Source organism: Polyodon spathula, chromosome 7, assembly GCF_017654505.1.
Source record: "Polyodon spathula isolate WHYD16114869_AA chromosome 7, ASM1765450v1, whole genome shotgun sequence".
NCBI classification, from domain to species: Eukaryota; Metazoa; Chordata; class Actinopteri; order Acipenseriformes; family Polyodontidae; genus Polyodon; species Polyodon spathula.
This window is the reverse complement of record NC_054540.1, coordinates 43,961,239-43,974,012: the sequence shown is the minus strand read 5'-3', so window position 1 is coordinate 43,974,012 and position 12,774 is coordinate 43,961,239. Positions and strand designations below refer to the sequence as shown.

The 12,774-nt window shown below is 42.0% G+C and overlaps 1 protein-coding gene across 1 annotated transcript in view; it reads right to left on the bottom strand.

Moving 5' to 3' along the window:
* Positions 1–12,774, bottom strand: part of LOC121318641 (gamma-aminobutyric acid receptor subunit alpha-3-like) — a 166,085-nt gene that overhangs the window by 142,285 nt on the left and 11,026 nt on the right. The window contains exon 2 of the mRNA XM_041255537.1: positions 2,371–2,483. Within this exon, the coding sequence (XP_041111471.1) occupies positions 2,371–2,456 (86 nt within the window). The 5' untranslated portion in view covers positions 2,457–2,483. The remainder of the gene's footprint in view (positions 1–2,370; positions 2,484–12,774) is intronic.

The following is a 12,774-nucleotide window of genomic DNA, read 5'->3' as shown; positions in this document are numbered from 1 at the left end:
CAGCAGCTGCCTCTGTCTTCACCATTGCCAGAGGGATAGAAGCAGGAACTGCCTCTACCTTCATCACTGGAGGGACCAGGACAGGATGCTGGCAGTCCTCAGCAGCCCCTGTATAGTTTGCTGAGGGAAGCATGGGGAAAAACTGCCTGGCTGCAGTGGCTGCGAAGAGGTCTAACCCCAGCACCACCAATAGTCCTGGCTCCTTCACAGGGAGAAGTGGAGCTCCTGCTGCCGCCGCCTCCTGAAGGTCCGTTGCCGCTGTCACCTGGGGTTGCCAGCTCTGCTTCGTCTGTGGACACCGGCGCACTGCCACCCAAGGATGCCTGACTTGCACCGCCCAAGGATGCCTGCCTTGCACCGCTCAAGGATACCTGCCTTACACTGTTCAGGTATGCCATGTCTCGATCATCTGGGGTTGCCTGCTGCTCTGCATCGCCTGGGGTTGCCTGCTGCTCCGCATCCCATGAGGTTGCCTGCTGCTCTGCGTTGCCTGGGGTTGCCTGCTGCTCTGCATCTCCTGGGATTTCCTGCTGTGCCGCTTTACCTGGGAGGGTTGTGTCTTTTATATTTCCTAGGGTTGCTGACAGTCCTGCTTCACCTGGGGTCGCTGACGGTCCTGCGTCACCTGGGGTCACTACCAGCTTTGCTTCGCCTGGGGTTGCTACTAGCTCTGCTTTGCCTTGGGTCGCTACCAGCTCTGCTTTGCCTGGGGTCGCTACTGGTCCTGCACGGCAGGAGGATGTGCGGCCGGAGCCCCACGGGGGGAGTTGCTGGTCATGAAGAAGGGGGGGGGGGGGGATTCAGGAGACCAGCTCCCCCTGCAGCACTTTTGCTGCAGGAGATTGTGTGGCTGAAGCCACAGAAGAGGGAGCTGCCAGCCACGAAGAAGTGTGTGGAGGGTGAAGGACCTCCCACCATAGCCGCCACCATAGACACCTTGCTGCCCCTTTTCCGGGACTTTGAGACTCAGGGGGTAGGTGGCCATTAGGACCATGTGTGCTTTGCACAAGGGCGGGGGGAGGGGGTATGTAACTGGGCGAGGAGCCCTGTACATTTCTGTATTAATTTATTTATTTTTAGGACGGGGTTTCACCCTCCACCTCTGTGTCTTATTTGTTTATATTATGATTTATTTATTGTATATATATATATCTAATGACGCCGTAGCTGTGCGTTTTGTTTTGTTATTGTTTTGTTTGGGCGTGTTCTGGCAGAGGCAGTGTCGGCAGCTCTTCCTCTGCCAGGAATAATTAAAAACCTAGTGCAGAAGGTGGCCATCTCTCAACTTAATTAAGTGATTAATTTGTTGCTAAATCGGGAGATGGTCAACTGCATATAAACTTGCAGCTCTCCTAACTCCGGGTGGGTGATCGGAGGAGGAAAGGGAGCGAGACAGGAGAAAGAGAAACAAAAGTAAAAAAAAAACAAAAACAGGTTAGAATCAGTGAAGGCGATTGCCCAGCCTGACCTGGGTTTTGTTGTATTTAGTGTTTGAGATTTGTTTTTGTTTAAACTTGTATTTTCACTCTGTGAGCAGTATTTTTGTTAAACCTTTTTTTTATATATATTTTTGTTGTTTGAATAAATGGCACACGCCGCACCTTTTGCTCTACAGTCCTGTGTTTGTTTTGATGGTCTGATGTCACCGCCCGACTATCCTGTAACACAGTGCTTTGAAATTCATTGAATAAATGAATACACCCTCAGAACTGCAGCCCTATTTAATCAAAATAGGCTTTGAATAACAGTCAACAAAAAGTCATTGAAATAGTTCTTAAAGAGTAAGCAAGCTAATGTACTGAGACCTCACTGAGACCTCACACACACACACACACAAACACACACACACACACAAACACACACACACAGAAAGAATCTTGTGAAACACAGAATTTTCAATGAGCACAAATATTTTAGGTAGAACCTGACAAGTGAATTGAATCTCCCTGCAGACTCTGCAAATCATCTTTTTACAACACGCACAGCCATTTTACAACACGCACTGGACATGAGAACTAAGTAATATAATTAAAAATCCCTTAAGAATAAGTTTGTTTGTCTAACATTAACATGAAATTTACTACATTGAATAAACAGGTGGTAATTAAATAGCCACATATTCAGATTTCACTATGTACTCCATGGCCATCTTAAGCTTATTCTAGGAACTGTGACCCTCATTAATTCACTGTTTTATGGTGCTATTCAGTGTAATGTACCACGCATACCAGGACACTCCTGAACAAGACACTGCATTAATAAAGGTGTCAATCTGGGACACAGGCTATACTAATTGTGCTGGCAAGGAGTGTCTTCTGCAGCAATGCACAGTGCGCTGGAGGTGACAAGTTGACACCAGGCCTGGCTTACCCTGGCTGAGAAAGGACTGCGATGACCATGAGCAGAATCCACAGGTCCGGAATGGATGAAGAGCAGCTCAGGAACCCCAGTGCCATATCTAAGGGAGGAGACTGCAGAGGATCCTGAAAGCAGGAAATAGAAAGAGATTTAAGATTATGCTGACAGTCATTACCCAACATTGCTGGTGCATGTCCCTGTCATCAGGAATATTGTGTCGGTGGATGCACTCCTCTGTATAGTTTTGCATATATCTAGAGAAGCACTTGTCCAGTTGTGAAGAAACTTGGTAAGGCCATTCTTTAGCATAAGTTATTGAGTGTACATCTGGTGGTATATGAAGGCTGTCTGTCCGTCCGTCTGTCTTACTTCTTACATATGCATTCAATGAATGTACTGTAGGTCACGGTGATGTAGTTTTTCATATTAGTGACGTGCTTGTTTATAATTTACTTCAAATCATGTGATTTCTGAGTCATCAGTTATGTGCATAACTGTGTGAAATAATTAAAACGATCACTGTTGAATGTAGTATAATTTGAAATCTAGCTTGTACTGTGACGTGTGAAATACTGGATGTTCATCCCGAGATTAGAGCACATTAATTACAGGCTCTGTCACTCAAGTCATTAAATTACAGTCTAAATCTCAAGCCCCTATGGAGCTTCAGCTAAAGGATATATTTTATGAGCTGTGTCATCTATTAGAAAAGATGAATGCGATTGCAAATGATAGAGGAGCGTTTTTATAGAACTTGATCTGTCCTAGCTTTCAACATGTTACATACTGTAAATAAAAACTGGTACCTTTCAACAAATATGAAACAGATTAAAAATGTGTTATACATTATATGTGTGAAGACAATTCAAGTCAGAGTTTAGTGAGCAGGTTTTCTTTTTTCTTCCACTAAACAAACACTGGCAACCATTTTTCACATATGAGAGCTATATATATATATAGTAAAAGATCCTTGCCACATAAGATAACATCAGTGTCATGCCCATCAAACCATTGGGCGACCACATGCGCTCTGTGGTTAATGCATGAGCCACACCTGTGTAGAAATATATATATATATATATATATATATATATATATATATATACTATAGAAATATTGTAGGTTATAGTCAAAATAAAAACATGTATTGTAAAAGGCGGTTCTAGTGTTAATGAAATTTAACTGTTAGATGTTCCACAAACACACACACAAATATAAATTCTAAGTAGAAAAACTTGTACTTAGTAGAAATTATATTTTATATGTGTGTGTGTGTGTGTGTGTGTGTGTGTGTGCATGAAGCTCTCCTCACAATATTCAGTCGTTCTTTTCTCACTTCGTAAGCAGATACATTTAAATATCCCCATATGACTATGAATTGTGTAATCTGCATTGGTATGGCAGATTTCTTTTCATAAATCAGAACTGCATAGCTACACATTTCCTGAAAAGTATGTCAAACACATTGTGCGGAAAACTGTCATGACTTGTGCTTGTAAATGCCGCCAATGCTGTAATTCAAGCCAAATTATCATTTAGCGATATCTGAAATTAATTTAGAGATATCTCTAAATATTTAAAGACATCTCTAAATGTAAAATACATTTAGAGACATCTTAAATTGATTTACAGATATCTTGGTAACACTTTAGGGTAACACTTTGTATTAAGGTGCTGCTTATTAACCCTTGTGCTCCTATATTACAATTTTCCCTTACCAGTCCGATGTCGGACCCTCCTGAAAAAGCCAAGAAAACCTTTCAATGCAAGAGTGAGACTGACAGGAGCTGAATGAAGTCAAAAAAAAGGAGTGGATCTGAGCAACACACATAGCCCCTGCACCACAGAGATAACACAGACACAAACAAAGAAGACAGCTGCTTCCGCATCCAGCGCTCAAAGAATATCACAGACATTTGAGGAGCTTTTTTGAAATGTTTTAGTAATAAAATAATGTCTTGGATCGCATTATTGAGGAGTTTGGTGATAAAACGAGTGATCAGGAGAGGATTTATCAGTGTGCACGTCTATAAAGAGGTATGTGAAAAATACAGCGAACAAGGGGTGGGGCTTGGCTGGAGATACAGTACTGAGTGGTTTTTTTTTGCAATTCAGTGCCTTTTGAACCTGTTTTACTCTGAAAAAATGTATTTTAAATATCGCGTGTAAAATAAACAGCATGTGTGAAAATAAATTGGACCTGACGTGCCTGAGAAGCGCTGAATAAATGGTTGATGTTTTATAAATATATAATATATGCTTAATATCTATGCTATAAAGTGTTAATACAGCATTATAGATGGTTTATGACCATGTAATAGACATAAACATAATTATATTTTTGTAAGGGGACAGTTTGTAGCCACCTATTGTACTTTGGGATGTAATTTCGATTAAACATAATTTCATCTATGGCTATTGCATGGTGCAGCAGAGTGGTAGGAAAGCCCTACTTTAATGTTCAGTTTGTTTATTTTTAGGACAGGGTTTCCCCCTGCGCCCCTCTACCGTGTTATTTTGTGTTTCTATTATGATTTATTTATTGTGTTTATTTTTATATGACAGCGAAGCGCTGTGTGTTTTATTTGTTAAAACATGTTCTGGCAGAGGAGAGGTTAGTTAACCTTGTGGTAATGTGTGGCTGTCGGCTAGTGCGTTGTTAAATAGGTCGGCAGTCACACAATTAATAAACTTGTGCAGAATGTGGCCAAGGGGTAATGAGAGAATTGATAGTTTAACCCCTTGGCCATAGTAAATAAAAGTCTGCAGCTCTCTGCACTCTTGGTTGGGTGTTCGAGAGCTGGAACGAGAGGGAAAGAAGAGAGAGAAATTAAAGAAATAAGGATCAGTGAAGCCAGTTGCTCAGCCTGACCTTAGCGTTTAATGTTTTGTGTTTGAGATTTATTTTTGTTTAAACCTTTTATTTTTGTGCTCTGTGAGCAATGTTTGTTTTGTTAAAATATTTTATTTATTTTTGTATTTAAAATAAAAACAACATGCGCTGCGCCTGTGAACTGCAGTACCTGCCTGTCTGTGTTTTTGTTCGGTCTTCTGGCCTGACGTCACCGCAGGGCCATTTCCTGTCACACTTGGTGTTAGATTGGGAACGACCACAGCCTCCGCCTCAGGAAGAAGGGTACTGCAGATTTTTATTTTATTTTTTTTTATTTTTTTTTTAGTACGTGTGGAGTAAGAGAGGACGGGAGGAAAGAGAGGAATGGGAAGGAGACAGCAGCAACAGCAGGCACAGGAGATCAGCTGGGAAGCCCTCCACCACAGTATAAGCAAGACCTACTGTTGCTGTATCTATGGGGAGTAGGGGCATTTCCCAGTTAATTGCCCTCTCCCTGAAGAAGAGAGGTCTTACAGCTGCTGGACAGGGGAGATGGATCTGGAGTGGGAGAAGTCGGTGCGTCTACAGCCCAAGAGGGAGGAGTCCGAACGTCCTGTGCCTGAGTGGGAGGAGTTGGTGCATCCACAGTCCAAGAGGGGGGAGTTGGTGCTTCCACAGCCCAAAAGGGCAGAGCCGGTGCATCCACAGCCCAAGAAGGGGAAGGCCGAAAGTCCACAGCCCAGGTACCCACCAGCAGAGGGAGAATGCCTGCTGGTTCCGCCTCCACCGCCGTGGGAGGACTGCTGGTCACTCCCACCTCCACCAGCAGAGGGAGAATACCTGCCTGTTCCACCTCTGTGGGAGAACTGCTTGTCACTCCCACCTTCACCAGCCATGGGAGCATACCTGCTGGTTTCCCCACTGCAGCCAGAAGGGGAGGAGTACCCTGCAGCCTTCGCTGTCAGAAGGGGAGGAGCCCTTGCTGCCTTCGCCGCCAGAATGGGAGGAGCCCCTGCTGCCTTCGCCAGAAGCAGAGCAGCAGGAGCTGCCTCTGTCTCAACCACCACAAGGAGCAGAGCCGCAGGAGCTGCTTCTGTCTCCATCCCCGCTAGAGGGAGAGAAGCAGGACCTGCCACTCCCTTCTGCATTGGAGAGACCAGGGCAGGATGATGCTGGTCCTCAGCAGCCCCTGCATAGGCTGCAGAGAGGAGCATGAGGGGAAAACCGCCAAACCGCAGTGGCTGCAAAGAGGACCAACCCCAGCACCACAGCTAGGCCTGGCTCTCCTCCCGATGTCGCCTCCCGAGGATCCGTGCCGCCGTCATCTCCCGAGGGACCGCTGCTGCCCTGCCTCACACCGCCCAAGGATGCCACGTCTGCATCGCCTGGGGCTGCCTGTTGCTCCGCATCGCCTGGGGCTGCCTGTTGCTCCGCATCGCCTGGGGCTGCCTGTGTCTCTCATATCCCCTGGGGTTGCCGAGGGTCTTGCATCACCTGGGGTTGCCTGACTCTCCTCTGCTTCTCGTGTGACCACAGCGGCTCTTTTTCGTTCTTGTGGAGATATTGCTGACAGGTGGCACAAGCTTCAGTCATCTGTTCTATTTCCTTTGCCATCCCCGGCCAGTACATGAGCTTTTGTGCGTTGGCTGCCCTGATGCGCACAATGTAATTTTTCCAGCATTACTGGTCTGGCACTGCTTGGAATTATTATCCTGTCTCCTTTCATCAGTACTGACTGCAAAAAGCCACATAATGTGTGTGTTCAGTACATTCACGCTCACTGTCAAAATAACAACCTATTTGATAAGGCTTTTAGCAGGCGATTCCGCAATCAACCAATTTAAATGCCCCTCACCACAATTAGCGGTGGGGAATTACACTCCTCTCACAATAAATAGCAGGTTTGAGTCAACCCTGCGTGTGTAGACTACACATTTCAAAGACAATGAATGGCACACAAAGACCTCAGGCTGGTACTAGCCATGGTGATGAGGATGCTCGGTAGCGAAAACTGAAATTTGCCAATATAGAATTGGAGATTTTAGTACAAGCAGTACTTGTAACACAGAAGACGTGTTAACCAGCTCAAAATACATCACCAGGACAAATGAATACAATATGAAATGTGTGGTGGCTTCTTAATAAACAAAAATACCACTTCAGGGTTGGTAGTAAGTTGCTTATACATTACGACGCATTATCCAGTTGCTGTGCTTTGCATATTAGTTAACTTCTTATTTCGTATAGAATAATTACAGGCATATAGACTTTTCAGACTTCAGAAACAATACATTTTATTTACTTACATCCATGGCAGTCAAACGGGTGGAAAATCCTTCCATTGTTGCACAGCAATATTTTCTGCAACAATACAGTTGCATACAAACAGTCTTTTTAACTATGACTTATATCTTCTTAAAGTCTTACAGTGCCGAGAAAAAGTTTGTGAACCCCTTAGGATTTTCACATATTTCAAACCTAAAATGTTATTAGATCTTAATCTAAGTCCTAATAATATATAAAGATAACCTGATTAAACAAATGACACAACACATGATACTTTTCCAACATTTATTTATTCACAAATGATTCAACATTCAATAGCTATGTGTGAAAAAGTATGTGACCCTTTAGATTCAGTAACTGGTGGCACCCCCTTGAGCAGCAATGACTTCAACCAAGCATTTCCTGTAACTGTTGGTCAGTCTCTGGCATTGATTTTGAGGAATTCTGGCCCATTCCTCCTTATAGAACTGCTTCAACTTGGTGACAGTTGAGAGCTTCCTTGCATGGACAGCTCGCTTCAGGTCCTGCCACAATATTTAGACAGGGTTTAAGTCCAGACTGTAACTAGGCCATTCTAAAACACGGAATTTCTTCTTCTGCAGCATTCTTTTGTAGATCTGCTTGTATGTTTAGGATCATTGTCTTGCTGCATGATCCAGCTTCACTTCAGCTTCAGCTCACGTATGAATGGCCTTACATTCTCCTGTAGCAACTTCTGCTATATTGCAGAATTCATGGTTGTGTCAATGATGGCAAGCCCTCTAGGTCCTGAGGCAGCAAAGCATCCCCAAACCATCACACTCCCACCACCATGTTTGACAGTTGGAATGAGGTTCTTCTGTTCGAACGCAGTGTTTGGTTTTCACCAAACATAACATCTCTCATTGAGGCAAAAAAGTTCTACATTTGACTTGTCTGTCCATAGAATATTGTTCCAGAAGTCTTGTGGATCATCTATGTGCTCTTTGGCAAACTTCAAATGGGCAGCAATGCTCTTTTTAGAGAGTTGAACTAAGTTGAACAAACCTGTCCCCAGAACACGGCCACATTGGGACATTTGCACACCTTATGTGCCCGTTGCTCCCTGGGGACACAGTGCGCACACTGGGGTATCAGTGAGTCCCATTAGAAACCATCTCCGAGGGGTTAAGTATATTCTATGAATAAAATTAAAATGGATCAATTTTTAGATGCACAGATCAAATTGTTCCAAACAGTATCCCAAGAAATGTCCTCATCAACAGGAGGTAAGTCCCTAATCCAAGTGTTATTATTTATTAGTGGTTTATATGAGGCTGTCAGTAGATGACAATAGGGCATGGAAACCAGTCTGGTTGCCTTACCCCTTGCATTCAGTATATTGTGTTAAGGGTGAGAAGGTAGTTCTGTGCCCCAGGGAACACCATAAGCATGCATAGCAGAGAGAAAGAGTAAATAAAAAAAAGGAAGTACCAGGCAAATTAAACCGTGATTGGAAGTCCTGGAATGTGCAAAGGTAGTTGTCTTTCATAACATCTGCTAGAGTGTGAATTCCCATATTAGACGACTGAGGAAAAGCAAAAGGGCGACCACCAGATAGAAGTGTGGCATTGTGAAAAATGGGCAAGTGCAAATACCACTTTGTTCCAACTTTAATATGCCTTTCCACCATTCACCATACTGTGATGAAATAGGAAATAATAGGACCAAATTGTAATTTACATTGCTTAAGAGAAATACCAGAATAAATCAGGTCTTATAATCTATGAGGGAAGATTAGATTTTCTTCTAGTTGTCTCCAGGAGACAGGTGCATCGGATTCAAGCCATACTGCGGCTGGGCACAATACAATTGACCAAAAATTTGAAATTCTGTAAAGATAATCTTCCTGTTGATTTTTCACGATGCAGAATATGGGGTTTGAGATGCGGCCACTTACCCCTCCACAAAGATTTAGAGATTACAGAGTGCAATTTAGTCCAATAACCAATATGGGGAGGAAGTGGAAGCATTGAGCTGAAAAAGTTGATCCGTGGCAGTACATTAATTTTTATTATGGAAATGTGGGCTTGAAGCGTGTTAGGAAGTAACATCCACCTGTTTGTACCAAGTATATTATTAAAGTTAGATAATACAATCGTGTGTAATGATGGGTAAATTTCCACTCCAAGATATCTAAAATGCTTAACCACTGGTATGTTAGCAGGTAAAGTCAAATCTCTCATTCCAACATTTAAAGGTAGCAAAGCCAACTTAGACCAGTTAATCTGATAGCCTGATAGTGTGCTAAAATCATTGAAAAGAGAAAGTAAGGCAGGGAGTGAATATTCTCAAAAATAACAGTATATCATCAGCATAAAGCGAAATGCAATGTTGCATGTTTTTAACGTTAATAGGAACAAAATCAGTAAGAACATAAGAACATAAGAACATAAGAAAGTTTACAAACGAGAGGAGGCCATTCGGCCCATCTTGCTCGTTTGGTTGTTAGTAGCTTATTGATCCCAAAATCTCATCAAGCAGCTTCTTGAAGGATCCCAGGGTGTCAGCTTCAACAACATTACTGGGGAGTTGATTCCAGACCCTCACAATTCTCTGTGTAAAAAAGTGTCTCCTATTTTCTGTTCTGAATGCCCCTTTTTCTAAACTCCATTTGTGACCCCTGGTCCTTGTTTCTTTTTTCAGGCTGAAAAAGTCCCTTAGGTCGACACTGTCAATACCTTTTAGAATTTTGAATGCTTGAATTAGGTCGCCACGTAGTCTTCTTTGTTCAAGACTGAATAGATTCAATTCTTTTAGCCTGTCTGCATATGACATGCCTTTTAAGCCCAGAATAATTCTGGTCGCTCTTCTTTGCACTCTTTCTAGAGCAGCAATATCTTTTTTATAGCGAGGTGACCAGAACTGAACACAATATTCAAGATGAGGTCTTACTAGTGCATTGTACAGTTTTAACATTACTTCCCTTGATTTAAATTCAACACTTTTCACAATGTATCCAAGCATCTTGTTGGCCTTTTTTATAGCTTCCCCACATTGTCTAGATGAAGACATTTCTGAGTCAACAAAAACTCCTAGGTCTTTTTCATAGATTCCTTCTCCAATTTCAATATCTCCCATATGATATTTATAATGTACATTTTTATTTCCTGCGTGCAGTACCTTACACTTTTCTCTATTAAATGTCATTTGCCATGTGTCTGCCCCGTTCTGAATCTTGTCTAGATCATTTTGAATGACCTTTGCTGCTGCAACAGTGTTTGCCACTCCTCCTACTTTTGTGTCATCTGCAAATTTAACAAGTTTGCTTACTATACCAGAATCTAAATCATTAATGTAGATTAGGAATAGCAGAGGACCTAATACTGATCCCTGTGGTACACCGCTGGTTACCACACTCCATTCTGAGGTTTTTCCTCTAATCAGTACTTTCTGTTTTCTACATGTTAACCACTCCCTAATCCATGTACATGTGTTTCCTTGAATCCCAACTGCATTCAGTTTGAGAATTAATCTTTTGTGCGGGACTTTGTCAAAAGCTTTCTGGAAATCTAAATAAACCATGTCATATGCTTTGCAATTATCCATTATGGATGTTGCATCCTCAAAAAAATCAAGCAAGTTAGTTAGGCACGATCTCCCTTTCCTAAAACCATGTTGACTGTCTCCCAGTACCCTGTTACCATATAGGTAATTTTCCATTTTGGATCTTATTATAGTTTCCATAAGTTTGGGTAGTAAGGGTAGTAAGGGTCCCAACCTATCCCAGAAGACGAGAAAAAACTCAGGGGGTATCCCATCAAACCCAGGCGCGCTACATTTCACAATGCATCTTTTAATTCAGACAAAGAGATTGGAGAGCCCAGGGCTGCTGATTCGCTATCCGAAAGACATGGTAACTGGAGGCTTTCGAGAAATTCTTTACGATTGTCACTATCACATGAGGCATCAGACAATTTAGAACAAAAGGAACGAAATTCAGAATTAATTAGATCCAGATGAAAAAATGAATCACCTCTCACATTCTTAATAGAAGAGATGTTAGCAAAGCTCTAATTTTTGCAAAGCCGTAAGGCAAGAAGATGACTCGGACTGCTGTCGTTAAAATAACAATTCTGTCTGGCCCTGTGAATAAAGAGCTCTGCACGCTGTCTAAGCAAAATATTTAGATCCTTCCTAGTGATATCTAATTTAAGTGCAATGGTTTCAGAAAAACACCTTTTAAGCGTGTGATCTAGGAGGGCAATCTTGGATTCAAGCTCTTTAATTTTGTACAAATGGGATTTATTAAAATTAGAGGCAAATAATCTAGAATTACTTCTAATAAAACCCTTTACTGCATCCCATAGTATGCAAGGGTCTCTGACTGAACCGCGATTAAAAGCGACAAATTCGTCAAGTTTAACTTGGAATGACATACGAAAAGATTAATTTTGCAGTAAAGTGGAGTTGAGGTAAAGTTGGAGTAAAGTGCCATCTTGTGGCTTTATTTGGAGTATAAGGAAATACTAGATAAGAGCACATTTCACTATGATCTGACAAAACCATCGGTAAAATATCAACAGCATGTAGTTGAGAAATAAGAGATTTCAAGACAAAAATGAAGTGATCCTAGAGAAGGATTTATGTCTAGCGGTTAAAAAGTGAAGTCTTTGAAGATTCGCCAAGCATCTACTAACCCGAGTTCAGATGTAAATCTTTGCAGGGCAGCGGATGCAGTGCGTTGAGAACTGCCCTGCTGTATAGATGATTTGTCTATTGCAGGATCTAATACCAAATTCATATCAGTGCCGATAATTAAACTATAATCAGAAAGGTCTGATAACAGTTTGGTCAGTGAATTGAAGAAACCTAAATCAAATATTGTAGGGGCATAAACCGAGACAAATGCAATTTTTCTATCCGAAATACTAGTTTTTAAAAATGGCATTTTTTCCTGGCATTTCCATCACCTCCTGTACCCAAAACAGTAAACTGAGAGTTATGGCGCAAAAGAATCAAAGAGCCACGCGTTTTGTTGTTTGCAGAGGAGGAAGCGGCCACATAATAATATTTGTTAGCAAATCTAGGGACATCTTGCTGTTTGAGATGGGATACCTGTATCACTGCAACATCAATGTTCTTTGTTTGCAATAGGCCAAGACCACTGATGTGCTTCTTGGGTATATTTAAACCTTGCACATTCCAGGATAACAGTTTAATCTTCCTAACATTATTAATCATAAGTATCAGAGGGAAGCGCAAGTGTCAGAGAAATAAGCACAAGATAATGAATGCTTAATGTATGGAGACAAGCACAGGAAATACATTTAAAAATA